This window comes from Trachinotus anak, unplaced genomic scaffold (assembly GCF_046630095.1).
Source record: "Trachinotus anak isolate AG129_WGS33_773 ecotype Australia unplaced genomic scaffold, CSIRO_AGI_Tana_v1 ptg000012l, whole genome shotgun sequence".
In the NCBI taxonomy this organism is placed as follows: Eukaryota; Metazoa; Chordata; class Actinopteri; order Carangiformes; family Carangidae; genus Trachinotus; species Trachinotus anak.
The window spans coordinates 17,725,284-17,753,256 of record NW_027273863.1 but is presented as its reverse complement, the minus strand read 5'-3'; the positions used below and the strand labels follow the sequence as shown (position 1 = coordinate 17,753,256).

Genomic DNA, 27,973 nt, shown 5'->3' with positions numbered 1-27,973 from the left:
ACACACTGGTGAGCACTGGTGATCATATCACTGTATGTCCACTTTTCAAGTTAGAAATAATACTGACGCCAAACAACAATCTCATACCAACGGTCTGTGGAATATAAACAAAATAAAAGGAATGTAAAGAATTGGAAGAAAAGAGGTGACTTTTGCCTGTTCCACTTTTTCAAAAATAAAATTATACATTTTTGAGAGAATAATTCCAACAAACACTTGATAATGGATATTTAGTTAATCAAACCATTCAGGAGTGGCTGCCAAACATCTGTAACCATCAGAGTATAGTCCAGTCAGACGCTCCAAATGTTTGTGCCATGTTACAAATAAATGATTTTCCTTTAATTTCCCAAGGAGGCATTCTGGGTAGTCGGTAATGAGCTGTTGGAGGACAGTGAGGACACAACAGCCCACAGGCTGAATGGGCTGTGACCTGATGGGCAGCTGTACCTCCAGAATGGATTGAAGTGTATATATATTTATATATTCCCTCATCTGTTATCGTTTTAGGATCTTTGAGAAGCGATATATTTCCATGTTGCTCCACTGCTGGTGCTTTGCTGTTAGTAATTTTACAAATGGGGTCAATTCAGACTGTTTTCACGTGTGAATGTGGAGCAGGGCAGTGCTAAAAAAGCCAAACACCTCCCTACAGAATCGGGTCCTAAGAACAAGAACACAGGACAAGAACACTCAACCTTCAGCTATGGAGCCACTTAATGTTTTACAGGAACATTTTAAACAGCAGGAGACTGCAATTGTACTGGTCATTCACCAGGTGTGAATCTGTGTCACTGTGATTTAGAAATAATGAAAGACAAACCTCTTGGTAAAAGGTAGTATGTTATCAGGTTCCAGTCATCACTGCCGTATCCTAAAACACTGTTACCCGTTCACAAACACAGGTTAACAAAAGGTCTGCGTGGAACGACTGACGCCTGTGGGCTAATGGCTTTTTTTTCAAACATATTGGTTGTTTGCATTTAAACAACTGCCTGTTTGACCACTGGTTTCAATTTAGTGACGCAGGGAGGGCCATCCGTCAGCTGCAAGGATGCTGGAAACAGCCGAGGGTTTGATCCCCACAACAGGTGATGTATCAAATTCAAGCATGTAGAGCAGATTTTTGCTTAAAACCTGTGAACAGGTTTTAAGCAAAAGCTGCACTTTAAATGTCAAGATCAAAGCTGAAGTCAGGAATAGCACAAATCAGGAGAAGCCAGTGATTGATGCAACTATGAATAATTTTCATTATCAAGTCATGTACAAATCGCTCTCTTGATTAATTGATTAATTATTTTTGGTTATAGAATGTAAGCAAATAAAAGATTTGTGTCGAAAATTCATCTAGTTGATCAATAATATACAACTTTATCTTTTCTCATTAAAGGCAAATAGGGCAAAATTTACATTGTATACTTACATTCTTTAAGACAAATTATTAAAGAGTTATTCTGTGCTAATAACAATAACTTTATTTATGTAACAACTTAATGAGCAAGAAAGGTAATATAAAAACAGGAGGCTAGTAAGGTAGTAAGGCCAAGGAAAAGCAGAGCAGAAATAAGGTAAATGTAAAGTGGGAAGACATACAATATACTTCAGTATGAATAAGGATAATTAGAGAGAGTAGATGCCATATAAAAGTAATAAAAGCACACACACATGCACTCATAATGAAAGCAATAAAAGGGTGATAAAGGGACGATAAAAAAAAAAACGTGTTGTTTACTTTTTGAAATTAAAACTACACTTGGTTTACAAGACAGACAGTTTTTGATTTATCCTTCATCATTAAAATCTGTAAAACATCCTTGTTTGACCTTATATGTTCTTTGAAAGATTTCAGCAACACTACTTTCACTAATTCACAATCCACAGTCCAGGACATTGCAGATTTATTTTATGTTAATCAACTAATGGATTCATTGACTAATTGACTTCTCTCTTTAACTGCTAAGGGTAGAACTCATTCCTTACACATTTGCTGCTTTTGAAATTTGTTTCTCTATCTGTACACAGCAATTTCACACCTTGGGAGTCTTAAAGAGACACAAAGTGATGTCTTTTGACATTACGAATGTCAATACCCAGAGGTTTTTTGGCGAGGCATCGGTAAACTGCACAGTGATGTCCATGTTTACCAACCCACACTGGTCTGTGATTGCACGATGAAAGACAAACAAACGAGGAGAAAGCTGGTGAGTGAGGTTTGTATTTTGTTGGTAGGTTTTCATTTATCGTGCAAAAAATACCTCCTGTATAGTGGCCACAGTCTCCCAGCTCAATTCCGCTCAGCGTGATTTAATATATGTAGTAGGCCACTGAACACACAACACAGCAGATAATAAGATAATCAGTGTTTGCTGATATAACTTGAATTGAAGCCTGAAACTTGAATTGTATTGTGTTTTTTTTTCTCTGATGTCAAATGGCAACTTGATTTGCAATTTGCAATATGATGTACTGTGTCAATATAATATGACAGCTACAGCAATGCTCAGGCTCATCTTTAAATTATGATAAAACCATATACTTCTATTTTCTTTCATTCAGCTCCTGGACTAATGGCTCACCTGTCTGTGACATCAGAGCTAAGTTGCGAAACACTGGGGTTTCATAACAGGCCCCTGGCTCTGCCTTATCCACACTCTAAAAGCTCAGTAAAGGCTTTAGCGGTGCTACAGGATGAATACAAAGTGAAGGGGTTTGCTTAAATAGGAACAACACAGAGTTTTAAAATCCACATGTATAATTCCTGAGGCTGGGACACAGGTCAGGCAATACTTGTAAACATGTGCCATCTTTTCCTAAAACCCCAAAGCTAAAGCATTAACCATAAAATTTTGATGTGAGTGGAGTCTGAAGTTTGGCCCTGTATGAGTAAACATGAACAGGACTCTCACATTACTGAACCATAAAATGTGTTGTGTCATTTCTTGGAGCCAAATTATGTGTAGACCCTGGGTCATACCTGTTAGCAATGCTACAAAATGAACTTCATTTGGTTTGACAACTCAACTTAGCATGTTATGGCTCCACAGTCAATGGAGCACAAACAAGTTTTATAGACAAAACACAGGCTGACTGAACTGTCTGCAGAATGAATCTAATAAGTAGCATTCACCTTTGATATTGAGTCAAAGGGGGCACCCCAGATGAATTATGGAAGTATAATATTGATATTAAAAGCAATGCTTTTATTGAAGCAATAAACACTATAGAACAGAACTCAGTTGACACACACTGCATCACTTAGATATGGGAAATAGTACATAATGCAAAAATCAAGAAATGTGAGTAATAAGAAATGAGGGCAGGAAAAGGCTGGATGACGGAGGAATTGTTGTTGTTGAACTTCTTCCAAGAAGAACTAAGGTCACAGAAGGATGTTTAGGATAAATCATAAACTGTCCGTCTTGAAAAGCACAAGCCTTAGTTTTAATTTTCAAGAGTGCCCAGCACAGAATAACTCTTCCACAGTATAACTGTTTTTCCTACTTTCCCTCTTTACCTTGTAAAGAAAGTTATATATAAATGTTTGGTTATCCTGTGAGCAAGATCTTGGGCTAGAGATTTAATGGATATGTAATGTCATCATGGATTCAAAACAACTCCCATGGCACTTCACTTCAGTTCACAGATGATAAAACTCTGCCCCTTCCTTTCAACAGGAGGTTAGCTGAGGCCAGCTGTCTGACGTCTGACAGCTCCTGTATATCTGTCACATTCGTGAAGCTGTCACAAGTCCGAAGTAACTCAACAATCTGTGTTTCTCAGGAAAGATACTAGAGCTCAAGCTGCTCATTTTGAAATATCTATCACATTTCCTTTGAAGTTTTCACATTGTACAAATAGTTGTAAAAGATTATTATCACTGTAAATTCTTTGTGACAGGTATCTGGAAGTCATCTCACTGAACTGAGATCTCTGAGACAGGAGGTTAAACATATATATATATATACAAGAATTAAGTTATAGCTCATAAAAGTGACATATGCATGTACAACCAGCATTGCTGACAGCTGCATTTCTGCCCTGACTGACCAGGATGGCCGAGAGGTTAAGGCGTTGGACTTAAGATCCAATGGACAGTTGTCTTCGTGGGTTCGATCCCCACTCCTGGTAGTGTCTGAAACAGCTGTGTCAGCTCTTTAGTACCCTGTGTGCAATAGTTCAACGGAGAATTACAACCACCACCTGTGCATTAGTTCAGAGAAGAATTACAGCCACCACTTGTGTATTGTGCAACTGTAGCCATTTCAAAGTATTGACCAAGGATGTGCAGTGTAAATTGATAGTAAATCCTGAACTGTATCGCCACTTAATGCTCTGGAAAAAATATGTCAATGATGATGTGAATGTCTTTACTTTTTTGTAAAGTGGTTGTATGACACATTGTAGGAACATGTTGTGAAAAAACAATTAATCATTACTTGTATTACAAAAAACCTGATGCAATTTAGGTAAAATTCAGTCATTTAATCAGTCATCATAACTATACAAAATCCACCCAATAGTAAAAAGGCTGGACTTATCAGTGATTTGAACATAAAAACAACAATAATAATGATAAATAAAATCTACCAAAGCACACTGAAATTTGAAAATTTTAATTTAGACTAAGCTGAAATTGAAAATCCAAAGCTGTACCTCTGTTATTATCCACCTGTACACATGGTAACATGTTTTTAATTACTCATGATCTTTTATACATCTGAGTATTTGAGAAATGAATTATGGAGTGGTTCAATGACAGGTAAATAAATCAATAAATTTGTATTCATTTCTTGCATTACACATGCCATACCTGTTTCAAATTCACTCATTACCCACACTACACTGCACCAAAAATAGTAAGAGGGTCTGGAGCATTAGAAGTTAACCTGTAAACCTGTGAACAACAGTAAAAACAACTAAATTAATTATTTTCATTACTACTACCACTACTACTGATGATGATGATAATAATAATAATAATAATAATAATAATAATAATAATAGTTACACAGTGAAAACTAAATTAAGCTGAAATAGAAAATCATTCTAAACAATCTAGTATGTGTGTTCTAGTTTACACAAGTTTACTAATAATACTAGTAATAATAATAATAATACTAGTAATAATAGTATGTAGCCATGTGCAGAATTTCTACATAAAGTCAGTTTAAATTGGCTCGACTAGTCTGCCCTCTGCAGGAAAGGGGAGGTAAAAGTGTGTTTATTTGGCTGCACAACTAACTTCAACCTGAGGCAAACTTATTTACTAGCGTTTATCCAGGTTTTAAGAGATACAGGGGCCAATTTGTCAAACTGGAAAGACAACAGGCAAAGGCAACTTTACACAGCTGTCCAACCAAAACATATAAAACCACAGTTCCGTCTGGGTACAGGCCCGACAGCCTGTCAAAACATCAGGATAATCACTGCTTACAGCTGCCCGTTAACTACTGCTCCCCTGGGCTCATGGGAAATGAAGTCTTTGTCAAAATGGGTCATACCAATTTTAAGATCCGCCGCAAATAGCACAAAAAACACGGTTTACTTTTTTTATCCTAAAGCTTCACAGGAGGTAACTTATTTCTCTGTCAGTTTTTATGTTACCCTATTTTTCATAGATGTTAAGCAAACGCGAAAATCCTCGAAAAAGTCTGCGGAAAAAACCTCCGCCCCCCCCCTCTGTCACTGAAGAATACGGGCCGTCCGTTAATGCGAGTCCTCTTCCACCGTCGGATTACAGCCGAGGCAGCACGCCAGTGGACGCTCACCGAGCCATAAAACGTCGAATAAAACCAAGAGTAAGTGCACTGAAGTTTTGTTTTTACGGTGTGGGACATTAGAAAATGTGGCTGTTTGTGAAACCGACAGACTTTTTGGTAATATAAGTTTTTAAGCGCCACGTGGTCAACCAAACTACAAGTTGGAGGGGGCTGTCAAAAAAAAAAAAAAAAAAAAAAAAAAAAACTTGTGTACTGTCAGTCTACCGGGTGTCTCTGTGTTAAAGCAACAGGTGAATATAACAGGAATTAATTTAACTGTGCCTGGTATCATACATGAATTACCTACAAATTGTTGTCTCCCATTTGTCATATCCCATTAAGTTAATTACAAGTTTTGTTTAGAGGTTAACTAGTATTCCTGTAACACATGATAAAATATATTACTGTTGTTATTTTTATTTAATTTTTTTGTTGTTGTCCATAAGGGATTGTAAATACATTTTCTGTTTATGAGAATGGTTGTGTTATCTCTTATTTCTCTGTTGGACATTAGCTTCCCAACCCAGTTACCAAAGGTGAGTGTTGATGATGAATCTGCTTTTTTAGCTGATGCTCTAACACATGCTTTGGTTTACTGCCATCATATGATGTATTGGATGTATTTTACACTACCAGTTTATAGGAGAGGTGCGTCCAGTTAAAACTAATGTATGTAATGTCTAATACAACATCTCTGCAATAAACCCTGGCTTCATGAAGATGAAGATTAAGAAGGTACTTCTAATGTTGACTAATCAGGGCGTGATTTTTTTTTTAATAATAACCAGGTAATAATTTTAACTGTAAAAAGGCAGAAATTTGTGAAAAATGTCCATCACTGTTTCCTAAATATTAAGGTGGCATCTTCAGATGTCTTGTTCATCCAACCAACAGGCCAAAACCCAAAGATATTCAGTTGATTGAAATATGCAAAAAGAAAAGTATGAAATTGGCAAATTTTAAAAGTCAAATGTTTGGCATTTTTGCGTAATCTCCTGTTGATTGACTAATCAGTTAATCCACTAATTATTTCAACTCTGCAATTTTATGGAAATTGATTAATTGGTGTAGCTACAATTGGTGGGACCCATTAGATACTGTAATTCAACAGCAGCACAAAATACATTCTCCATAATGACCATGAAGTTGAATCACCTTTCTAAAAACAGTCTTACATGAAGATATGATTTATTGAAGGGCTGTATTAGTTTTAACTGGGCGAACTTAATAAACTGGCTGCTGAGGTTATATTTCTGCTTAAACAGTGCTATATGCAGTGCATCACCTATTGTGTACAGTTTTTATTATTTTTCATTTCAGTTATGAAGTTTTTTATTTCATGCATGAAATTAGTGTCTTTTGGTTTGTAATGTTTGCCTGGTTGTTTTAAAGGCAGAGCTGCTGTCAGAAACATTTGGATTGTCTTTCATGAAACGTTATTTTCAATATAATTTGTCTTGTTTGGTTTTATTTTTGCGCGTTAAATACATTGAATTATTTTAAATATTCCATTCCACAATAGGTAGCATACATTATCATCCAGCATGCCAAAACAAAGGTGAGCCAGACACTGTTGCACAGGGTGGATTTTTAGGTGTGTCATAAGAAACATCGTGTCATATTTAATGCACAAACAGTGTTTCCTCGTCAAATGGACAGAGCTGTATCTGACAGGAACGGCCTTGTTCTAGTTCTGCATCACACCCATAATTATCTTGGGTGTAATTTACCTGGTGTGTTCTCAAGTTGAGATTGTTGCGTTAAATAAAATTGTAATTTAAAAAAAATTAAATTAAATTTGAAGTACACTCTGAAATGGATATTGAGGAAACACTGCAACCCATCTAACCTAAATGTGGTCACCATTTTGTTATTTGTGTTTCCCACATTACTTTTTGCCTTGTGTGTTTTGGCCTTGCTTTTTGAAAGTCCAATGTGAGATTGATCAATGAACTGTATTTTAACCTGGGATTGTTCTACATGTTTAAACTGAGTCCTTTGCATTCTCAGGTTGATTTTATCTATTCTTGTACAGGTTAGACTCATTCTGAAGTCTTCCTGTAAAGCTAAATATATAATAATCAGGTTTAATAATAATCAGGTGATAACCTGGGGGGAGGTTTTGATCAGTCCCTTGTCTCTTTGCCTTCAAGACCACATTGGCATCACATATCGGCTGTTATGAGTTTTTTCTAATGTTTCTAACATCCTTTGTGATGCTAACTTCACACTGAACTAATGGCTCCAGCTTCGACTTGTTGCTTCTTTTCTCTCCTTTTAAACCTGGCATATAAGTGAGTAGAGAAGACACCTGTTTACTAGAGAAATGGATCAGTCTTGGCCAAACCGTCAGCAAAGAGGAGCCCCTCAGAATGCTGTCCCAGTCGGGGCCATCAGGCAGGTTAATGTTCCCACTTCAGAGAGAGGCATCATTAGTGGAGACAACGTCCAGTTTGGGAGGCTGCGACGTCGCACACGTTTGTCCCAGTCAGAGAGCCAGAGCTCTGGGCCTGAAGATGAGCGGTTGAGCTCCTCTGTAGAGGCAAGTGGCTCCTATGGTCAAAGCCCTATCCTCCAGGGCATGCAGGCAGAGGGAATCTGGTACAACCGCAGTGCCTACGAGCAGGCAGAGGGCAACTACCAACGCCGGCTCGCCACTAATAACAACGGGCCTCTGTCATCCTCTCCACGGAGCCCAAACACCAGAGGCTCCCTGACCTACCGCTCCAGACGTGCCCATGATCAGCAGCAGGATCAGGGGCACCCTGTAACCACAGTGAAGGCCTCTGGTACCCCTCACCGTCAGTACAGTAGAGGCCGCAATCGCACCTCCTCTGAGACCGAGCAGGGGGGCAAAGGCAGCAAGGGGCCAAACCAGAGGAAGAGGGGCCTCTCTGAGACGGAAAGCCGACCCAGAAGGGACAAGTATGACACATCTCACACAAGGAATGGGAGAGACTTGATGTGTGTGTTCAGTTTATTTAACCATAATGATCTTTTTTTTCTGATTTTTTTTTTTTTTTTTTTTTTTTTTTTTAATTTTATTTGTTGTCTGTCTGCATTTTTGTTTGGCCTTTTTTAAGAATGCTAACTTATGTATTGTGTATGATATTTTTGATGACGCAGGTTTATCGAAACTTAAGAGTTTCTTGTTAGAGCCATATTCAGACTGACGTTGGCGCTGCAAGAAATTGTAGTACACTCATTCATTTAAAGGAGGTCAATCCAGGAAAAGCTAAACCCTGGTCAACTTGTACCGCAGTGCAATGCAACACATGAAGCTGCTGTATTTCTGCTGTGTATCTCGCAATCATTGTGAGGAAAGATGAAAGGATTTCATTTTGTTTTTGTAAAATCCCTATGAAGTGTTCTGGCATCTAATAAGCCTTTAAGCTCATGGATACGTTACATGAATGCTATACTACAACTCGACTTCCTGGATCAGATTTCATCGTGATTCATAAAACGACATCCCCCTTGCAATTTTATAAACACCCACAAAGTCTGACCTCACATAGATATAACATTAGGTTGTACACTTTACATCTATGCACAGTATAGTAAACTGAGTCTGTGTTTAAACAGTTAAGTAGACCTCTGCTGTTACTAAAGGGAGTGGGGGGGATGCTGGATGGGCAGTGGGCAGTGTTTTGTTCTGTAATCCAGACTTTGCAGACCAGGCAACTCTGTTTCACTGACTGAGGAATGTGTACATGCCTGTCTGCTGTAGCAACCCATCAGCAAAATTAGAAGGGGAGGTGAGACATAGATGTAATAAGTTGTTTTAACACTTCTTCTTTTTTTGTTACCTGTTGTTTTACAGAATACGATGCCTCAGTTATTCCTGTATCAGCTTGCTGGTTGTATATATTAGAAAATGTCTGTGTTGTGCTTTTGATTTGTCTTTCCCTCTTCCACCCACATCTCCATCTGTGACTCCGCATGCTGTTGTAACCTGTAATATAGCAGTGTCACGGTCAAGCATCTAATTAAGCCATGTTCTGTTGCTCATTTCCTGTCAGTGATTGTGCTGGCTGAAACAACCTAACACCTGGTCACGACTGTTAGTCAGTAGATAAACTGTCAAATACTGATCAGTGTTATTGCGTTGACTAATTTATCCTCACTTTCCTTCCTCAGTACCAATATGAGTGGACTGCAGTGCCTCGCCACAGAGAACATCTGGTTCGACAAACACCGCTACGATGAGGCGGAGAAGCGCTTCTACGAGGGAGTCAACGGCCCCTCCACACAGCAGCAACAGGTAAAATACATGTATATATCGTCAGATTTTTATTAGTTTTCCACCTAATTATTCTCAGAAAAAAGGACATGGGTTCCTCAATCCTTATTTTCATTCCTGCACCTGTGGCTTTTTCTGTCCGTCGGATCTTCCTGTCCTCCTCCTACTTGACAGCTCCTCAGCTCCTGCTTCCCTCTCAGTGGCTGCACAGCTCCCTGTCAGTCACCAGCCTGTTGGTTTAGGCAATAGTTACATCATCGACAGTCACAGTGCTCAGCAGCCCAGAGCAGCTGTGTGCATGTGAGTTTAGTCACTCGATTTAGAAGTGAGAGGGGTCAGGTGGTTTGGCAGCTGTCTGTGCTCCTCAGGCTGTCCAGGGCTGCAACAACAGCTATGAAGAGTTTCTGCACAGGCCTGGAAAATAATTGAGAGATTATAATATGATCACTAATAGTTTCACCCAATCAGAGAAGCAGTATTTCCTCATGTACTCGATTTCAAGTGATACAGATGGGTTAGATTTTATATGCTGAGTTTTTGAGATACATGTCTTTCTATTGCTTGACCAGAAACCCTCAAACCTCTTATATATTCAGTTTAGCAATATCCTGTTTTGAGAGGCTGAAATTATTTGGATTTTTCACTATTTTTTACTTGAAAGATTACTGAAAGTATTTATTGATAATCAATTAAAAGAGTTGGCAATGCTTTTTCTGTTAATTGACAAATTGTTTCAGCTGTAGCTGCAGCCCAAATACAACAGAAGTAAATGGGATATGTCTTTACAGAAACAATGTCCTAGTTACTCAGGATTATCCATAAGCCATGTTGTTATCATATTTTATTGCACTGGCACAATTTCTTGGGAAGAAAGCAGTTTTCAGTTAACTTTCAGGTTTCAGGACTCCATGTACTGAAGTGGGAAAATGACAGCTGCACATGAGAGGTGCAGGTTGGGTCATCATGTCGCCCTTTAGCTCTGCTGCCAGAATGTGTGTTACTTTTATATTGCAACATCAGACACAAGATAACCAAGACCTGACTTTATTTACTTTTGATTGACTGTTCACCCTCTAGATGCATGAATTCACAAGGTTTTTGTCTTGAAAAATACTGCAGAGGTTTTAAAATCATCATTCATTTTCAAATCGCTCAAATCTTTTAATGACAGCTTCATCCTATATGTTGGATGTATAGGCCATCCTGCTTTTTTGTCTGTTTTGTCTGCACACTGCTTCCTGTCTTTCTCACTGCTCCTGCTTCATCATTGCTTTACCCACACATGTCTGTAGAAGAACGATGTTAATGCCATCCTGCAGGACATTGCTAAATCCCGACAGAATATCCAGCAGTCCCTAAACGGAGTGAGTACTGTACTACAAATGAGCCACAGACCTACCCCCTGTAGTGGCTGGGCTGTACAAACTAATGTCTGTGTACCAGCCCTAATAATGGGGAATAGTTGTTTAAGTGAGAAATTGTGATTCAAGTATAGACGGCAAGTTCTTGGGGACATTTTAGCCTGAGTTGAAAAAGCCTTTAGCCTGCACGTGACAAGAAAGTTGCTATATGCATGCTATATTCTGTTACATGATGCTTAATTTCCCTTTTACTTCTGCTTGCTAACTCCTATAATCTTCATTGTACTGTCAGTAAGTTGCTCATGTGTTTGTCTTTACATCAGTGGTGTTTACTATTTTGTTCACACTATGAATGTGGTCATTTTTGTTTAAATAAGTGTACAAAGAAAAAAAACAGCTTTTTCTCACTAGTAGCTGCTTAGAAGTTGTTACCTTAAGTTTGTCTAAAAATAATACTCACAGACCCATGTGAATGGAAAGCATTATTGGTAGCTGTGGTAGCTGTTCAGGTCACATAGAGATCCCTTTTTAAAGCAAGGTCAATATAAGTAGTCGAGTCAAAATCCACACTTATTTTGTGCACTCTAACATGAGGTCAATTACACAGAAGTAAAGTGAAATTCCCTCTGTGTGTTGCTGTCCATCTGCAATGGCTCATAACCTAGAATGAAATAGCTTTAAAAAGGGAGCGCTTTGTGGCCAAATGGACAGGAGGACGATTAACGTAACACACTTGAAAAATGTGGACCTATCCTTTTAAAGTCAACCTCCTAAAGTGTCAAACCAACCAGGGCTACTATATTGTTTACAAAATAATTCTCAGTGCTTCATTGTTGAAAATGGCTGCTCTGTGTGGGCTGTTGTGTGGCTAAAGCCCCATTCAGATGGGATTAACATTACAGGAGGAAGTGGGAAATAAAATATTCCAAGATAAATTCACTTAAATTGTTCAAAAAGTGCAGCTGCTTTGGCATACATTTAATGACACCATGGTAAACAAATACAGGCTAAAACACAGGGTTTTAAAGAGAATAACAGTATCTACCTCTACCTGACATTACAACAGTCCATTAATGAGCTTCTGTAGTCTTGTTCTCTTGAAGGCTGTAATTTTACTCGTGTATTGGTTCCCAAATAGGTCTATATGCTAGTGTTAACATGTTTGTGTCTCAGCTTGGCAAAAACATTTCAGATTTTCCCGTACCAAACATTATACACAAACCTTTCTCTGGGCTGAATTGAAATTACAGGAGAAACAGCAAGCTTGCTGAATAACATTAGACAACTTCAGCTGTAGTGTTTAATGGGGAAGATGTGAAAAATTACTCAAATACAAACTCTCGACTGGATTAAAATCACTAACCAGAGCTGTTAATAAAATCACCTCACTTCTCCTAGACAAATAAAGCCCATCCAAACGGGGTTTAAGACTGAAATAAGAAGTTTAGAGCCCACACCTTCAATTTGTCGACTGTAAAACCTGACTTAAAACAGGTTGCTTGATCTCTAGTGAATTTTTTTTTTTTTTTTTTTTTGTCATTTGAATCAGTATTTATTTATAAAAAATATTAATTAATATGGGTTCAAAATTATGTCATGAATAATGTCTCTTAACATATTCATTTGGTTTCTATCTTGTTCTCTGTATCTCTGAAGATCTATGTGAAGCATCCAACTTTCTACCCACAGCCACTACTTTCTTTTTCTTCTTGTCTTTGTGCGTTTCCTCTCGTACCTTAACATTGTACATTACCGGGTGCAGGTGAAAACGGCCCTGCAGCAGCCCAAAGGGCGCCAGCAGAAACGGCAGCACAGAAATGTAAGTCCTCCACAGTCAGCTTTGCTGTAGTCAGGCCTGTGGACGCTGCAAGGCTGAGACAGACAGCCGGGTGTGTTGGCTTGACTGCTGCTGCCTGATGTGGAGTGTGTTACTATCATCGCAGCACTAAGATGTCTCATCATGCACCACCATCTCACCCATCATCCTGAATCTATTTTATGGCCATTATACATGGCCACTTACTGATTGTTATGATCCTTAATTTTGGGGCAAAAGTCTTTGACACAGTCTTGATTGTTTGGCTGCATGTTGTGATCATGGTTATCAAATACAAATAAAAATGCCTTTCCACTTTTCCATGCACTTTTTCACAGAGTTGCATCAGAAGCTCAATTGATGATTGATTAGCCTAGCACAAAGACTGGAAACAGTGGAAATTGACTAGCCTGGCATATCTCGTTAGTAGCTTGTTTTTGTTTTTGTTTTTTTCCTCCTCACCATTTGGGCAGAGCCAGTCCAGCTGGTTTCCCCCCTGCTTTCAGTCTTTATGCTAGACTGGCGGTGATTTTATTTAAAATACAAACTACTTTTTCCCTAATGTTGAACTATTACTTTTAAAGAATTATTAAATTGTTGGCTCTCTGTTAATATTTTTAAACAAATCTTGGTTTACCTGCATGCTGACATTGTAAACATTAAATCCTCTCACCATTTGGGGTAGAGGGAGTAAATTTAACATCAGCATTGTGTGTGTGTGTGTGTGTGTGTGTGTGTGTGTGTGTGTGAAACGCATTCAAATCATTGTGTTAAATAGATTTTAGCCTTGCATGGCTTGTTGTTTTTTGTTTTTTTTTTTTTGTTTTTTTGTTTTTTTTAAACCACAGCAGTTTGACTTTTGTTTTGAGGCTTGCTCCTTCACTTCAGACTTGAACTGGATCTCACCTTGGACCTTACCATTTCAATTTCAGCCTTGATCTGCAACAAGACACTTCTTAATTTGTGTTTATTTTTCCCACAGTCATCCTCACATGCAGGAGGAGACCAGGAGCTGGTTTCACGCATGAAGAGCCTGGAACTGGAGAACCAGACTCTGCACAAAGGTGTGTGTCTGTGTGTTGAGTTTTTCTACGTCTGGGCTTTTGCTCACTTGTTATGGTTTTGCAATATTTATATTTGACTTTCCTGTTGTGTTGCTTGTTTAGTGGTGGAGAACATGAGAGCAGCTCTGCAGAAGCTGGAGTCCAGAGTGGCCATGCTGGAAAAGACACCAGCATCAGCAGCCGTCCCATGTGCTAAGGTAGATAATTAAGAACTTATTAGATATGTATGTCCAGGGTATCGATAAAACATGGACAGTGGGCACTTTATTATGTACACTTAGCTAAAACTAATGTAGTCTGATGCAATAGTCCTGCAATAAATCCTCCTTTATGAAGAGTATAATCTTCAGTTTGTTGTGGTGATGTTTTAGAGAGGTATTGACTTAACTGTCTGGTCATTGTGAAGACTGCAGTTTGTGAGTTGTTGAATTGTATTATACAGAGGTGTTCCTGTTATTTAGTCTAACCTCATTAATATTAATGGGGTGGACAAAATATAAAAAAATAGAAACACCTGGCTGTACAACACAGTACAGTTCTTCTCTTGATGTCTAAGATTATACTTGATTGAATTAGGGTTTTGTGTAAGCCCTTTGGCTGCCTTCCTCCCCTGCACACATCTGTTTATGTTCTATTATTGTATGTTTTTTGTTTTTTTTTACCATAACGTTCTAACTCTGCAAACAAATAAAAACAGCAATAGATAAAGAGAGAAATTAACCTCATTAAATGAACCTGCCCTCTGAAAGCTCACGTACACAACTTTTCCCATCCTTTACCACTGTAACAGGCTGCACCAGTCCAGGCTGCTCCCGCCAAACAGATGGAAAATGGTGGTGGTGATGATGATGATGACGACATCGACTTGTTTGGCAGTGACGATGAAGATGAGGAGGCAGAACGCCTGAAACAGGAGCGCATCGATGCCTATTCAGCCAAGAAGGCTAAGAAACCCACCCTCATTGCCAAGTCATCGATCCTGTTGGACGTCAAGCCTGTACGTAACAGCACCACTCAAACTGTATCATTTAGCTCATTTTAATATGCTGCTTCCAGTGCTGTCATGGTTGAATGTAGAAAAACTACCGTTGTGAAAAAGCAGATTCAAATATTGAGATTTGTCTTCATACCTTGAAAGAAAAAATTCTAAAGTTTGGGAGTAATGTTATGTCATTTCTAAATAATAAATCTGCTTAAATATTTTTGAAATAGCCAAAATGAAACTTGAATATGTGTGTAGTGAAAATTTGGTAAATGTCTGCTGTCATTCAATCTGATTGCAAATATCTCAAGCGTAACTCATGAATCCTGTGTCTCTCTTCCCCTCCTCTGTTTTCTGTTAGTGGGACGATGAGACAGACATGGCGCAGCTGGAGGAGTGTGTGCGCTCGGTGCAGATGGACGGGCTCCTGTGGGGAGCATCCAAACTTGTGCCAGTGGGCTACGGCATCAAGAAGCTGCAGATCAACTGTGTGGTTGAGGACGACAAAGTCGGCACTGACATCCTGGAGGAGGAGATCACCAAGTTTGAGGACTTTGTAAGTAACAGTCACTTTCATATGTATGTGTCTACCTTTTAAAGAACATCTGGTGTGAGAGGGTTGGCTCACCCTAATCCCAGACATGTTTCTTGTTTAATCCAAGTGGTGTTTAGCTCTAGATTGTTTTGATTTAATTTGCTCAGGTTTAGGATCTCAGATATTCTGCCACCACCTCAGTACAGTGGAGGTGAATGGAATTTCATTTGAGGAGCTCACTGCTTGGAAAAAATTACCTTTTCAAAAATTCAACAGCAACAAGGGGTTTATCTGCAATGGCTCCCAGACAAGAAATAGTCAGACACACTACCTGCTGTAAAATGGCAAACTGTCATTACACTTTATTGGTAAAAGGAGATGGAACATGTCAATTCTGATGAGCAGAGCCAGACTAGTTGTTTCCCTCTGTTTCCATTCATTGGTAGGCTAAGCTAAGCTAACCTGCTGCAGTGGTACCAGTCTTACTTAAATCTGTGTCGCCTTAAATGCTGAGAAAGAAAATTAGGCCCTTGAATTCTAAAAATGTTCTTAGTCTGTTAAAGCATTTAATGTGAGATACAGTTTATTTGATTTTAGATAAAACAGTTATAAATCCCAAAATAACATGTTCAATATATAATATATACACATATACATCTTGACTTGTTTTTTTTCTTCCTCTGCAGGTTCAGAGTGTAGATGTTGCTGCCTTCAATAAGATCTAAGCTCCACCATCTCCACTAAAGTGTTGCTGCTGCTCCCGGCTTGCACGGTTATTAAAGCGAAGCTTTGAGCACAAACATCTGTCTCAGGTTCATTATTCTCAGGGAAATAGAAATATTTTATGTACAAGGTTACATGGACTGGAGTCAGTTTAAAGAGAACACAGCTTCAAAGTAGAACCTAATCCCACCCAAAATCCAGGGTATACAGGCTGGGTGAATGTAGTCTTAACTTTATGAAGTAAAACCATTGTATCAGCAACATTATAGAAAGACAGAGTCCCACCCCTGAGATCCAGATACACTCCTATCCTGCTGCAGCAGGGAGCTGCAATGGTCACACTCTCCTTATTGTGCTGAAATGAGCAGCCTGAATAAGAGCAGTCCAGGCTCCAGGATTTTGGGTTGTGTCCCAGCTTACTGTCGCTTCCTCCGCCACTCCTGCTCATGTTTTTGTAGCAAACACCGATGGAAACCCCTCCCTTTCCAGCCCACTCTACCTCCCAGTAGCAGCGCCCGGCCATCCCAGCTCTGCACAGCACCTGGGCCCAGCTGGTGAAGCGATCCGGGTGGTCTGGGAAGGGCTGTGGCTCTGAACGTGTGGTGACCCCTCTCCGACCATCACAGAAGCATAAGTAAGGATTGGCTGTGTTTGGATCCAGGGTTATATCGTTGTAATCTAGACAGAGGAGATGGACATTGTCAGACACCAACTAGTCATCGGTTTCATAAATAAGGCAACTGAGCATTTTTTCATCAGTAGTGTCAGCAATGTGGCTTTATTAATGGAAATATTGGTCAGTTGATCCACCACCTTGATCCAAACTGAAATATCTAAATGATTGCTGTGAAATTTAGTACAAACATGTCCCCCTCAGGATTAATTGTGTTCACTCTGAGCCCCTCACTTAAGTGCCATCACCAGGTCAAAAACTTTATCATCAGCCTTGTGCTGAATTTCAAAGATTTATACAAAAAGATATGTCATTAGCTGCAATATTTGTATGGGAAGCCATGCATGTTGGTTACAGCAGGAGGTTTACCAACAATGAAAATCATAACTTCCTGAAATAAGTATTTAAATTAACTATTTCCATAATAAGTTTCTAACGTTATAATTTTGGATATGATTGCAACAAACAGGAAGTTAACATTTACCTCTGGAGTCTACATCTATGAGCAAACGTTAGTATGCTGCTGTGTCCCAAATACATACAACATACTAATATATACAGTAAGTATTGCATATTAATCATGCACAGTTGTTGCAATTCATATACAAAACTATCAAAACACGCACCATTTTATACTAACAGGAAATTATGCAATACATGCAACTCTGAAGTGTAAATGGCACTAGCTTTCCAGAGAGTTTCCTCTTGGATCTGTTTCCTATGCACATTGCATTGTGGGAGCATAGTGTGCATCTAAGGGGACTAACCCTAACCCTTTTCTAGCATGAACACAAAGCAAACTAAAGATCCTGAGAATCCATATGTGTATAAATCTGGGGCATGGTGTCAGTCAGCCTGTTAATATGGTTTATGAAATAATTGTACTCACAGTGTAGGAAATCTGCTCTCGTCTTCGGTTCTAAGTTGTATGGTATGTCGGCATCTTTTGCTGTTATAGATATCAGTTTGCTGACATTAAACTGGTAGCAGAATCATTGAAACTTAATTAACTTAAAAAAATATAAACATACATACCTTTAGTCTTTTCAGAGGTACTTTTATTGCTGGTTTCCTTCAGTGAAATCACTACAAATGCAGAGAAAAAATATATCAATTTACCCATCACAATTTCTAAAAATAGAATAATTGTCCTTATGCTGATCAATTGAAAGAGATGTATACCCTTTTCGGAGATTCTGTTGAATTCTCTTTCAAGTGTTTCATCCAGACTGTCCTTCAGATCAGCCAGGGATCCTCTCATGGTTTTGTACATTAAGTATTGAAGTGCGTCAGTGCTGGGCATCTCCACAGTCTTTGCAGGGAAATGAAGAGACTTGCACTTCTGCAGTAACAGGCAACACAAGCAAATTAGAGTACAGCATTTGAATGCAAATGCAGCAAGCCTGACGAACCAGCAAGGAATCACTTCGTGGGTCCATCAAATTCATGCTGCATTTGCAATCATATTAACTGGATCTGTCAAGAAGTGTGATGGATATTTGAATAATTTACACTTTTGTTCAATTTCACCACTTATCTTTAACCTAAAAAATTAAGTTACAAAGTGCTTCACGAGGCAACAAATTAAAAGCTTAATAGTAAAATAAAATATATTAACCCAACCAGAATAATATATTTAGCTCCAGTGTGCTGAACTTCTGGGATAGGGTATTTGGTAAATATGTCTGGGACCTTACACTTTGACAAAATCAGATTTAATCATTTTGAATGTATCTGAAAACTCTTGCAGCTGTAACAGATCTTTATCATGTTAGTGCGTAAAAAGATTTACCAATTAGGTAAATCAATTCAATTATTTGACATTAAATGAAGTCAATTAAATAGAATTGATTTGAAATGGATTAAATCAGCATGGTTAGGGCTCATACAATCTGTGTGAAAATACCCTGAGCAGTGAATCCATGGTTCAACGCCAGATTGACCGGATCATTTACTGCATATAATTCCACGACTCTAAAACTAAGTGAAATTAATTCAATTAAATGTACTTAATGAAAATAAATCGAGTGAAGGTTATCAAATTTACTCAGTTGTATTGAGGGAAAGTTTTGTGAGGCCACAGTGACCTCGACCTTTGACCTTAATTCTAATCAGTTGACTATTCCTGCCCTGAGCATATATGTCATCTATCACATGGTCAGTTGAGAGGTTAGTTAAAGGTTACTCTTAGGCTTCACTGTAAGTAAGAACAAGTCACTTGATGCATGTGTTTTTTTTCTACTCACTCCTGAGTTGATTCTCAAATGCATTGTTAAGGGTAATAAATAGAGGCCCAGAAATATAGCGAAGAGATTTTTTTTTTTTTTTTTTTTTTTTTTTTAAATCACTCCTAAATCATACCAGGAAGTCGGTGTTAAAAGGTTAAAAACAGGTGCAAGTCTTGAGGAGGTAAAAGCATGTCTCTAAAAGTTCAAACTACGGTTGAACAAGCCTGTGCTCGATTTAGCTTTTGTTCCTCACCTGAAGGAAGTGAACGTTATCCTCAGTGTGACAGAGTTTCTCCAGCTCGGCATCAGTCTTCCTCAGCGCAGCAATCTCCCTCTGCATCTTCTCCAGCAGCTCCTCAGCCTGACTGACAGCCGCTCTCTCCTGGACTCGGATCAGCTCCTTCACCTCACCGCTTTGTTTCTCTATGGAGCGGATCAGCCTGGAGAAAATCCTCTCGCTCTCCTCCACTACTGCATCTGAGGAGTGCTGTGGAGGATAAACTTTACACTTTTTGGTCTCCAGGAATCATGCACAACTTTTCGATTCTATACAGTATGTCAACAACTTATTTAAAGCGCTGGGATTAAAAATTATACTCACCTTGATGTATCTGATAATATATCTAAGTTCCTTTTCCATGTCCTTCAATTTCTGCACAGACTTCAAAGAGGTTTCTTGGAGTTTTTTCTAAGAGAATACAAAAAAAATGAATATCACAAAGAGCAGTCCCTGAGGCTGCTCAGTTGAATATTTTTTCCACGGTTGACTTTCAAGATGGAAAGTTTTGATTTTACAATCAAAAGGATCGGATTGCAGTGCAAAGCCTTTGGTCTATCAATCTTTTTGACACACAAGATATGGCTGCAGGACCAGGGCACATTTTACGCTTCCTGTGTTCAATATTTTAAATAGTGAAGCCTTTACATGAGGCTAAAAATAGACATTCTTCATCTTACACACCAGATATATGAATTAGGGTTTTTTTTTTGTTTTTTTGTTTTTTTTTTTTTTTTACAGAATGAGAATGAGTCACCCTACTGTCTTTTCTATACAAGTTTTAAGTTGAGTTAGGTTTTGTTTAGAATTTCACTTCCAAAGGACTGGACGAGAGAGAGAAAAGTACTTGGTGCAGTTTTAGTACTTTTACTCAGTTGCAGAGGTGACGGAGTGGAGAGATGTGAGGCAAAGTTATTGCATTTATTATTATTCATTAGTTATTTGTTATTTTAGGTGCAAGGGAAAGGTGCATTTCCAACTGGAAGGTTTGGATGGTATTGTTTATTTTTATGGTCTGGTGTACACTGGAGCAGCAGCAGTGACTGTGACACAGCCTATGGAGGCAAATGAGGCACTTTAAAACCCTGAGTGGCTGATGGCTGCAATACTCCACGAGGGAATCATAACTCAGTCAAATCTGAGTACATAGAAATGATTTTAGATTGAAGGAATTATCACATCAACAGGGTTATTTCCGCAGACTTGATGAAGCTCCTCCAGAACCGCAGAGAACATCATACAGCTGTTTCCACAGGCTGAGGAGCACCAACCATGACTACTACTACTGACAAGTAAAAATCAGAGGAATGCACCTTTAAAACTAAAAACATCTCAGTAAAATCCTCTGTGTGAAATCTCTTGCACAAACTTCTATAATGTGTGATGTATATCATTTTAAAGTATCAGAATAAAAAGTAAACTCTAATCTTGGTTTATTTATTGAACAGTAAGTCGAGATGTTCATAGACATGTTTAAATTCAGCAAAATTTAAATGAATAATTTCTGTGTTTTAGGAAATTCAAATTCAAACACACCTGTTGTATTGTTCTCTCATCCGAAACTGAGACTGCGTCATGGCCCTTGTGTCTGTCTTTCACACAGTGAGAGCACACACACTGCTGGTCAGTGCGACAGTACAGCCTCATTACTTTGTCGTGCTCTGGGCACAGCTTCTCTCTCGGCTGATCTGAAGCTGGGGTCAGTTTATGGGCCTTTCCATGAAAGCGTTCTTCGTGGACTCTCAAGTGAGCCACACAGTAAGACTCCAGGCACACAAGGCAGGATTTTACAGCTTTGCTCTTTCTCCCCGTACAAACGCTGCATTTCACTTCATCAGGTTTGGCCAAGTGCTGAGCTGCAGCTTGAAATCCAGTTCGCTGAAACTTTTCCACCACTTCACCCAGGACTGTGTTTCTACTCAGCAGAGGTCTTGGATTGAACACCTGCCTGCATTGAGGGCAGCTGTACTGGCCTTTCTGCTTGGTCCTGTTCCAGTGGTCTTCAATGCAGTCCAAACAGTAGCTGTGTCCACAGGGGATCGTCACCGGGTCTCTCAAAACCTCCAAGCAGACTGAGCAACAAAACTGGTCTTGTTCAATGGAAATAGTTGCTGCTGCCATTTCCTACACACTCCCAACAGAAACTGGAAGGAACAAAGATGGGCGTCACTCTCAGGTGTGGTGATAACAGCTACTCAGGTTTCACCTGCTGTAGCCTGGAGCCTCCAATCACAGCCTGCAAACCAGGAAATAGGCTGTCCCAAATAAAGTAAACTGGGCAAAGAACAGCACTGTATTGAACCACCTCTCCTTTGTATACGTTCAGTAAATTCATATCAGGTGCACTGACCTATGAGTGTTACTTGACACATAACAGTTCACACCTAGAGCTGCAGTTTAGTTGTGTGTGCAGTCAACCTGTTACCCACTTCTACACCACACACCTAATGCCCCTATTTGCTCAGAATACGGTGAAATGTAAACCAGCCCCCATGCAAATAAACACCACCTCTGAGAACATGTAGTTTGTACAAGTGTGTTTGCTTTTTAATGTCAGCATGTCATAAATCACAATATATTATTACACACATGTGTCAAGCAAAATAATTGTTAACAGAGGTTTAAAAAAATGAAAAATATTTATAAAAGCATAGCTTAATCAAAACTAAAACAACTATATTTCAAGGCAATTTCCTTGCAAATACTTAAGATATACTGAGTTGCGTCCTGCTTTGTGCTGCTTAATACTAAACGTAAATGTATTGTCAGAGTGGTCTTCAGCTGACAAATGCTTGCCTCATCTCTTTTCCACCTGCACTACAGTACAAGATGAAAGTAGAGTTTATAAAAACGAAACAATTAATTCAATGCCAATAGATGATAATTCATGCGTGTCAGTACATATTTGTGAGAGGAAAAGGAGAGGAGAGCAGTCAAGTGTAATGACATTCAGGCCATGAAGATGCATGTGAAATTGTGGTAGAAGTCTATTTCCTCCTGGGGTGAGCGCGTCGCTGAAGGTGCCTCGATCTGGATCCTGAGGAGAGTTTGGTGCCTGAGCAGACAGAGGAGGAATTATTAGTCTGCAGCACACTGAGATGACTTGTTAGAGGACAGCTAACAAATATGTGCCTGTACATAATGTGTGCTGGACAGTGAAGACTGGTGGGATACCCAACCCTTTTTTCTAGTAATATGCATTGTTATAAGTTGAGGTTTCAATTTCAGTGCTTCCATTATTACAAATGAAACCGCATATACATATCAGCTTAAGACTGCATAAAAAAAACAATAAATTCCCTGAGATTTTCTTTCAAAGAGACAGCAGTTTTAAAAATCTACCACTCACCTGACTATAATATAATGGCAGTTTTCTTAATGTTACATGAGCATTTGAAAATTTCAATATTCATGGATGAAAGTGATCGAGTAAATAAAATCAACATGCACAGAAAAGCACAGAGGACATACAATAACAGATCCATGTCCAGTATACTCAACATGACTTTAGTGTCATCAAATACATTTAAAATAAATACTTTAGTGCTTAAGTGAAATTATGAATACAGGAGTTTTACTTGTAAAGGGAGATTTTTATACAGTTGTTTGATATTGCTTTTTTCATTAAATAAATATCTCAGTACTTCTCCCACTACCACATAATTGCTGTAGATACTAAATTTGTTTCTTTCCCTCTGTCACTAAATGATAACATTTGCATTATGACTTGCACCGGGTTTGCTTGTGTCAAATGAACTCCACACTGTACTTTATTATGAAATACATTTTACTTTTTGATAATGTCTCTATTTACCAAATGGTGAGAAGGCAAACGTGGGCAGAGCAGGTCCCTGAGTGAGGAAGGGGTTGAGAGGACTCGCAGGACTTTGGTCTAGACCAGGTGGAGGGATCACTGCAAGCACGAGAAGAACAAACGCTGTTAGTGCAGAGTCTCAGCTGTCTCAAGTATCATCCTACTGCAGAGTCAGCAACATCTACTATAAACAACCAAGTTGAGTAAGGTGTTTGTGCTGCATGATAATGTGGTTAGAGTTCAGCAGAGTTCACATGGTTTCATTTAAGACTTAATACCCCGCAGAATGCAGGTGAATACCTGTTTCACAGTCACATCGGTCAAAGTATGAAAAATATCAATAAAATAGAAGTACAAGTATGTAGAGGTATTTACCAAGTACATGAGTTTAGTGATATTTATATCACATTTTGTCTGTACTTCTCAGTGATTCATAATAATATCAATAATTAATCATTATATAGAAGCCGGACGGCTACAAAAAATGGATGGATAGATTAACCAATGACAGATTATTATTATTATTAAGGTCCATATAGGAATTTTGCTTAAGGTCAGAGATCTGGAAGAACAATACTGAGAATTTTCCAGACAGTTTTTGCTCAAATCAAATACAAAAAATATTTATTTACAAATACAAAGTAACGTTATTGCCTAAGACCCATCAAAAAGACTCAACAAAAATATTTTAAAAAAAACTACAGCTCTACTGCTCTACCTCCCACACAAAGAACCCTTAGACAGCAAAAACAGAAAAATGGCGTACGTGTATCAAGAGATACAAATGTGTGACAGACTTATCCAAAATGTGTTTTGAAGACAAGCATGAACAGGTTTATAGACTCACCTGGTGGTACATCCATTTGTACGGTTGACCCTGCATCACCAGACTGCGCTGTGTCTATCGGTGCAGCAGGATTTGAAGAACCTACTATCACTACATCTCTCACTACAAAGACAGAAATACAATCACATGAACCGAGATGACAGGAGCACTTGTGCCAGATAAAACCGCCAATTTCTTACAACCCCCGTGTGTCTACCTTTCTCGTAGATGTTGACAAATCCTCCCTGGCAGACCTCCTGCAACAGTACTTTAAAATCTGACACAGCTGTCATCACTGGGCCAAAGGTGAGGTTGGGGTCAACGGTGACTGGAGGCAAAGCTGACAGCACAGGTGGAGCCTGGAGAGACTGACAACTCTAGATTCACAAACACAGAGAGCAAGAGGGAGTGAAGTTTGATGTGTGTATTCAACTCATTGAGCTTCTGTCCTGAAGATCTGAAAAAACAAATAAACCTGAGTGGTGTTACCTGAAGGAAATGGACGTGGTCCTCAGTGTGGGAAAGCTTGTCCAGTTCAGCCTCGTTCTTCTTCAGCTCAGTGATCTCCTTCTGGATCTTGTCCAGCAGCTGCTCAGCATGACTGATGGCCGTCTTTTCCTGCGCTTTGATCAGCTCCCTCACCTCAAAACGCTTCAGCTCGATCGACCGAATCAGTTCAGTGAAGACGGTGTCGCCTTCTTCAGATGCCGCCCGAGCAGAGCGCTAGAGGGAGACACGGAGCCAACACGGATTCTCAGACTGGTGCTCAAAGAAAATGGTTGTAATTGAGTATGGCAGTTGTAATGTCAATAAAACATCAAATTGTGAACTGTTTAGAGCAATATGGAAAAAGTGAGGCATTTTCCCATCTGTGTAGCTATCTGCTGCAATTATATCTCAGACCAAACTGGGTGTTAACACTTACAATGAGAGAGAAAATGGCTTGTCTCAGCTCCTGTGCCTCCTTCTCTCTGAGCTGAATTCTCAGCTGGGAGCTCTGCTTCATGTCACCAAGCTGCCTCTGAGGAAAAACGTGAAAATAAGGAATTAAAGTCACTTTAGTCACCTTAGTGATTATCGCTCTGTGCAGGGTTAGCACATACAAAGGTTACTCTTTGCATTATTTTGTAAACATTTTCATGCTATTACGTCCATGTGTATCTCATTATATATGAAGTTGCTAATTTACTACATGTTCCTAAATGTGCTGAGGTTGAGTTAAGGGGAAACCTGTGGGATAACATCAGCTGATTCCAAGTTGTTGCAGCACTTAAAGATGTAAAATAGGTTGCAGGCATCATAGTAACCTCAGTTTCAGATTTGTGAAGTCTTTAGTATATTTGTAACAACAGACACAAGGGATTTTTCAGTCCTTTTTCTCCATTCAGGCTAAAGGCTAAATCAAAAATCACTGTATGTCTGAGGCTTGTTAAACCTTGGCTAGATTATCATATTGACAGCAGAGAGGTTTGAGGAAAAAGGGGCATTCACTGCTTAAATTTTTCTGAAACCTTCTACTTAAAAACAAGAAGAAACTGCAATTTCCATATTTTTTCCATCCAAACGACACCAGATCAGATAGTTCAATGACCACTGTACTTAGACTTGTGAGACTGTGACATAAAGAAGGGTGAATTCATTGGTTTCTCTCCATCCAGACCACATTAGACCAGGACATTGAGGCAGTTTAAACTCAGTCTCACATTCATTAAACCTTTAAGTTGGGAGCCCTCTGGTGGTCTAGAGGCGAAGGAACCAAACATATAATGCAATATCCTTGCTTCCACTGTTACAGGTATTTCCTCACTGACCGATTTTGATCCCACTTTTAAGTTAAGAATTTCTCATTATGTTGTTTGGATAAAAACTTAGTTGGATAAATGTGCCCTGTTTAAATCAGATGTTTCAGTAATGATGTGACTGTGTGTTTCTATTCAATAATAATGCAGTTAAATGTCAGTAAACCATGTTAATAATGTTAACAAATCAATAATAAAAGGTTCTACAGTCCATCCGGTTTGTAGTGGTCAAAACAGTCTTTTGGAGGAGACTCCTTAATGAACTGAAGACAAAAAAAGTGCTTCCATAACCTGAAAACCTGAAAGTTGTTCTTAAACTGATCCGTAAAGCATTGGTAAATGATGTATCAGTCATTAATATAGCCTTTTAGTTAGAGCTTCTAAACCCCTTCAGAAATGAGCCTTTAGCAGAATGTGCAAGGCTCCCAGTAGTTTTTCTCCTTAACAGTGTGAATAAGAGTAAAATTGAAGGATTTGTTTAACCTCTAGCAGCATGTGACAGTGCAGTACTTCAGCCAGGATGATTTGATTACCTGCTTCTGCTGCATCTCCGCCTCAGCCAGCACCGTGTCGTGCCCCTTGTGTTCATCTGTCAGGCACAGGTAACAGATGCACTGCTTGTCGGTGCGGCAGTACACCTCCAGCAGCTTGTCATGTCGGGGACAAATCGTCTCTTGGAGCTTTTTGGAGGCCGGCACCAGCTTGTGTTTCTTGAAAGCGGCAGATTCGTAGTGAGGCTGGACGTGAACGTCGCAGTAGGAGGCCAAACACACCAGGCAGGACTTGACAGCCTTGTTTTTCCTCCCGGCGCAGACGTCGCACTCCACGTCGTCTGCTTCGGCGAAGCTGGGGTTCGCGGACGGCATGGCCTCTTGGAGTCCGGTCTTTTTGAATTTCTCCACCACGTCGGCCAGCATGGTGTTTCTGGCGAGCGACGGCCTGGGGTTGAAGTTGTGTCGGCACTGCGGGCAGACGAAGATCCCCAGGTAGTCGTCCTGGTCCCAGTAGTCCTGGATGCAGTCCGAGCAGTAACTGTGTCCGCAGGGGATGGTCACAGGGTCCTTCAGCACGTCCAGGCATATCGGACAGTTGAACTGGTCCTTGTCCAGGACCACTCCGGCCTGAGCCATCGTCGAAAACGCTGAAGTAGAGACAGAAAATGAGCGAAAACACAGGAATGTGACAACAGCTGCTTCTTTGTTTACAGGAAGTGACAAGTAGGGGGCGTGGCCGGAAACGGCAGCAGGGGATTTTAATTTTTAAAAACCAACTTTCAAAATAATGTAACATAGTTTACTTACAATACAATTTACTTGCAAAAACTATATATATATTTATATATGTATATGTATATATATGTATGTATGTATCAGTGTGTAAAGCAGGATTTTGCAGTTGTAGCTGCTGGAGGCGGAGCTAGTTTAAACTACTGTACTTCAGAGCTGCAACGATTATTTGATAAATCAACAAAAAAAATCACCAGCAACTATTTTGATAATTGATTAATTGTTCAATCATTCTTATCGTATTAATCATTCGGCTTTTGGTCAAAATAGATTATTTTTCCTCCGGGAAATTTTACTGGAAATTTCCTCTGTTTTCTGACCATTTTTTTTTTTTAGAGAGAGGGATTAATCAAAAAAGTAATCAGTACATTAATTAATAATGAACGTATGAGTTAGCTGCAGCCCTAGGCTACTGCAGTGAGGTAGTTTAGTTGTGTTACCAACCTTGGGGTGGGGTCCCTCCAAGGGTATCACCAGATAAATTTGAGGGGTTGTGAGATAATTAATGAGAGAAGAAAGAAGAAGTTTTTTTTTTTTTACACCAGTCGTCTCTTTAATCTAAAAACAAATATTCCAGTAAAAGTAAA

The 27,973-nt window shown here is 39.2% G+C and overlaps 4 protein-coding genes and 1 non-coding gene across 20 annotated transcripts in view; 2 read left to right on the top strand and 3 right to left on the bottom strand.

Moving 5' to 3' along the window:
* Positions 1 to 27,973, bottom strand: part of LOC139629392 (protein THEM6) — a 33,667-nt gene that overhangs the window by 467 nt on the left and 5,227 nt on the right. The gene's annotated exons all lie outside the window — the stretch shown is intronic.
* Positions 4,046 to 4,128, top strand: trnal-uaa (transfer RNA leucine (anticodon UAA)). The gene has a single exon. It is a non-coding gene; the product is annotated as a tRNA-Leu (tRNA).
* eef1da (eukaryotic translation elongation factor 1 delta a (guanine nucleotide exchange protein)) lies at positions 5,640 to 16,560 on the top strand. 14 transcript variants are annotated; one of them, XM_071491977.1, is made up of 11 exons: positions 5,724 to 5,798; positions 6,274 to 6,295; positions 7,282 to 7,317; positions 8,055 to 8,684; positions 9,900 to 10,023; positions 13,126 to 13,182; positions 14,162 to 14,243; positions 14,346 to 14,440; positions 15,034 to 15,240; positions 15,587 to 15,781; positions 16,447 to 16,560. In XM_071491977.1, exons 4-11 carry the CDS (start codon positions 8,086 to 8,088, stop codon positions 16,483 to 16,485), a joined length of 1,398 nt encoding a protein of 465 aa, XP_071348078.1. In that variant the 5' UTR covers positions 5,724 to 5,798; positions 6,274 to 6,295; positions 7,282 to 7,317; positions 8,055 to 8,085; the 3' UTR covers positions 16,486 to 16,560. The 14 variants fall into 14 exon arrangements, 13 of the variants coding, with proteins under 13 accessions (XP_071348083.1, XP_071348078.1, XP_071348077.1 ...); XM_071491976.1 differs by lacking the exon at positions 7,282 to 7,317; XM_071491970.1 differs by lacking the exons at positions 7,282 to 7,317; positions 13,126 to 13,182 and adding an exon at positions 11,295 to 11,366 and having other exon boundaries at positions 5,730 to 5,798; positions 8,055 to 8,723.
* Positions 10,148 to 22,117, bottom strand: LOC139629385 (E3 ubiquitin/ISG15 ligase TRIM25-like). 3 transcript variants are annotated; one of them, XM_071491968.1, is made up of 8 exons: positions 21,198 to 22,117; positions 19,986 to 20,072; positions 19,638 to 19,871; positions 18,339 to 18,498; positions 18,192 to 18,242; positions 18,046 to 18,105; positions 16,983 to 17,161; positions 10,148 to 10,416 (listed from the first exon to the last, which is right to left on the bottom strand). In XM_071491968.1, the coding sequence occupies exons 1-8, from the start codon at positions 21,780 to 21,782 to the stop codon at positions 10,309 to 10,311; spliced, it is 1,464 nt and encodes a 487-aa protein (XP_071348069.1). In that variant the 5' UTR covers positions 21,783 to 22,117; the 3' UTR covers positions 10,148 to 10,308. The 3 variants fall into 3 exon arrangements, with proteins under 3 accessions (XP_071348069.1, XP_071348067.1, XP_071348068.1); XM_071491966.1 differs by lacking the exon at positions 10,148 to 10,416 and having other exon boundaries at positions 16,098 to 17,161; XM_071491967.1 differs by lacking the exons at positions 10,148 to 10,416; positions 18,046 to 18,105 and having other exon boundaries at positions 16,098 to 17,161.
* On the bottom strand, positions 22,184 to 27,332 carry ftr67 (finTRIM family, member 67). Its single transcript, XM_071491983.1, has 7 exons — positions 26,634 to 27,332; positions 25,227 to 25,322; positions 24,791 to 25,024; positions 24,519 to 24,678; positions 24,323 to 24,424; positions 23,476 to 23,574; positions 22,184 to 22,716 (listed from the first exon to the last, which is right to left on the bottom strand). The coding sequence occupies exons 1-7, from the start codon at positions 27,228 to 27,230 to the stop codon at positions 22,649 to 22,651; spliced, it is 1,356 nt and encodes a 451-aa protein (XP_071348084.1). The 5' UTR covers positions 27,231 to 27,332; the 3' UTR covers positions 22,184 to 22,648.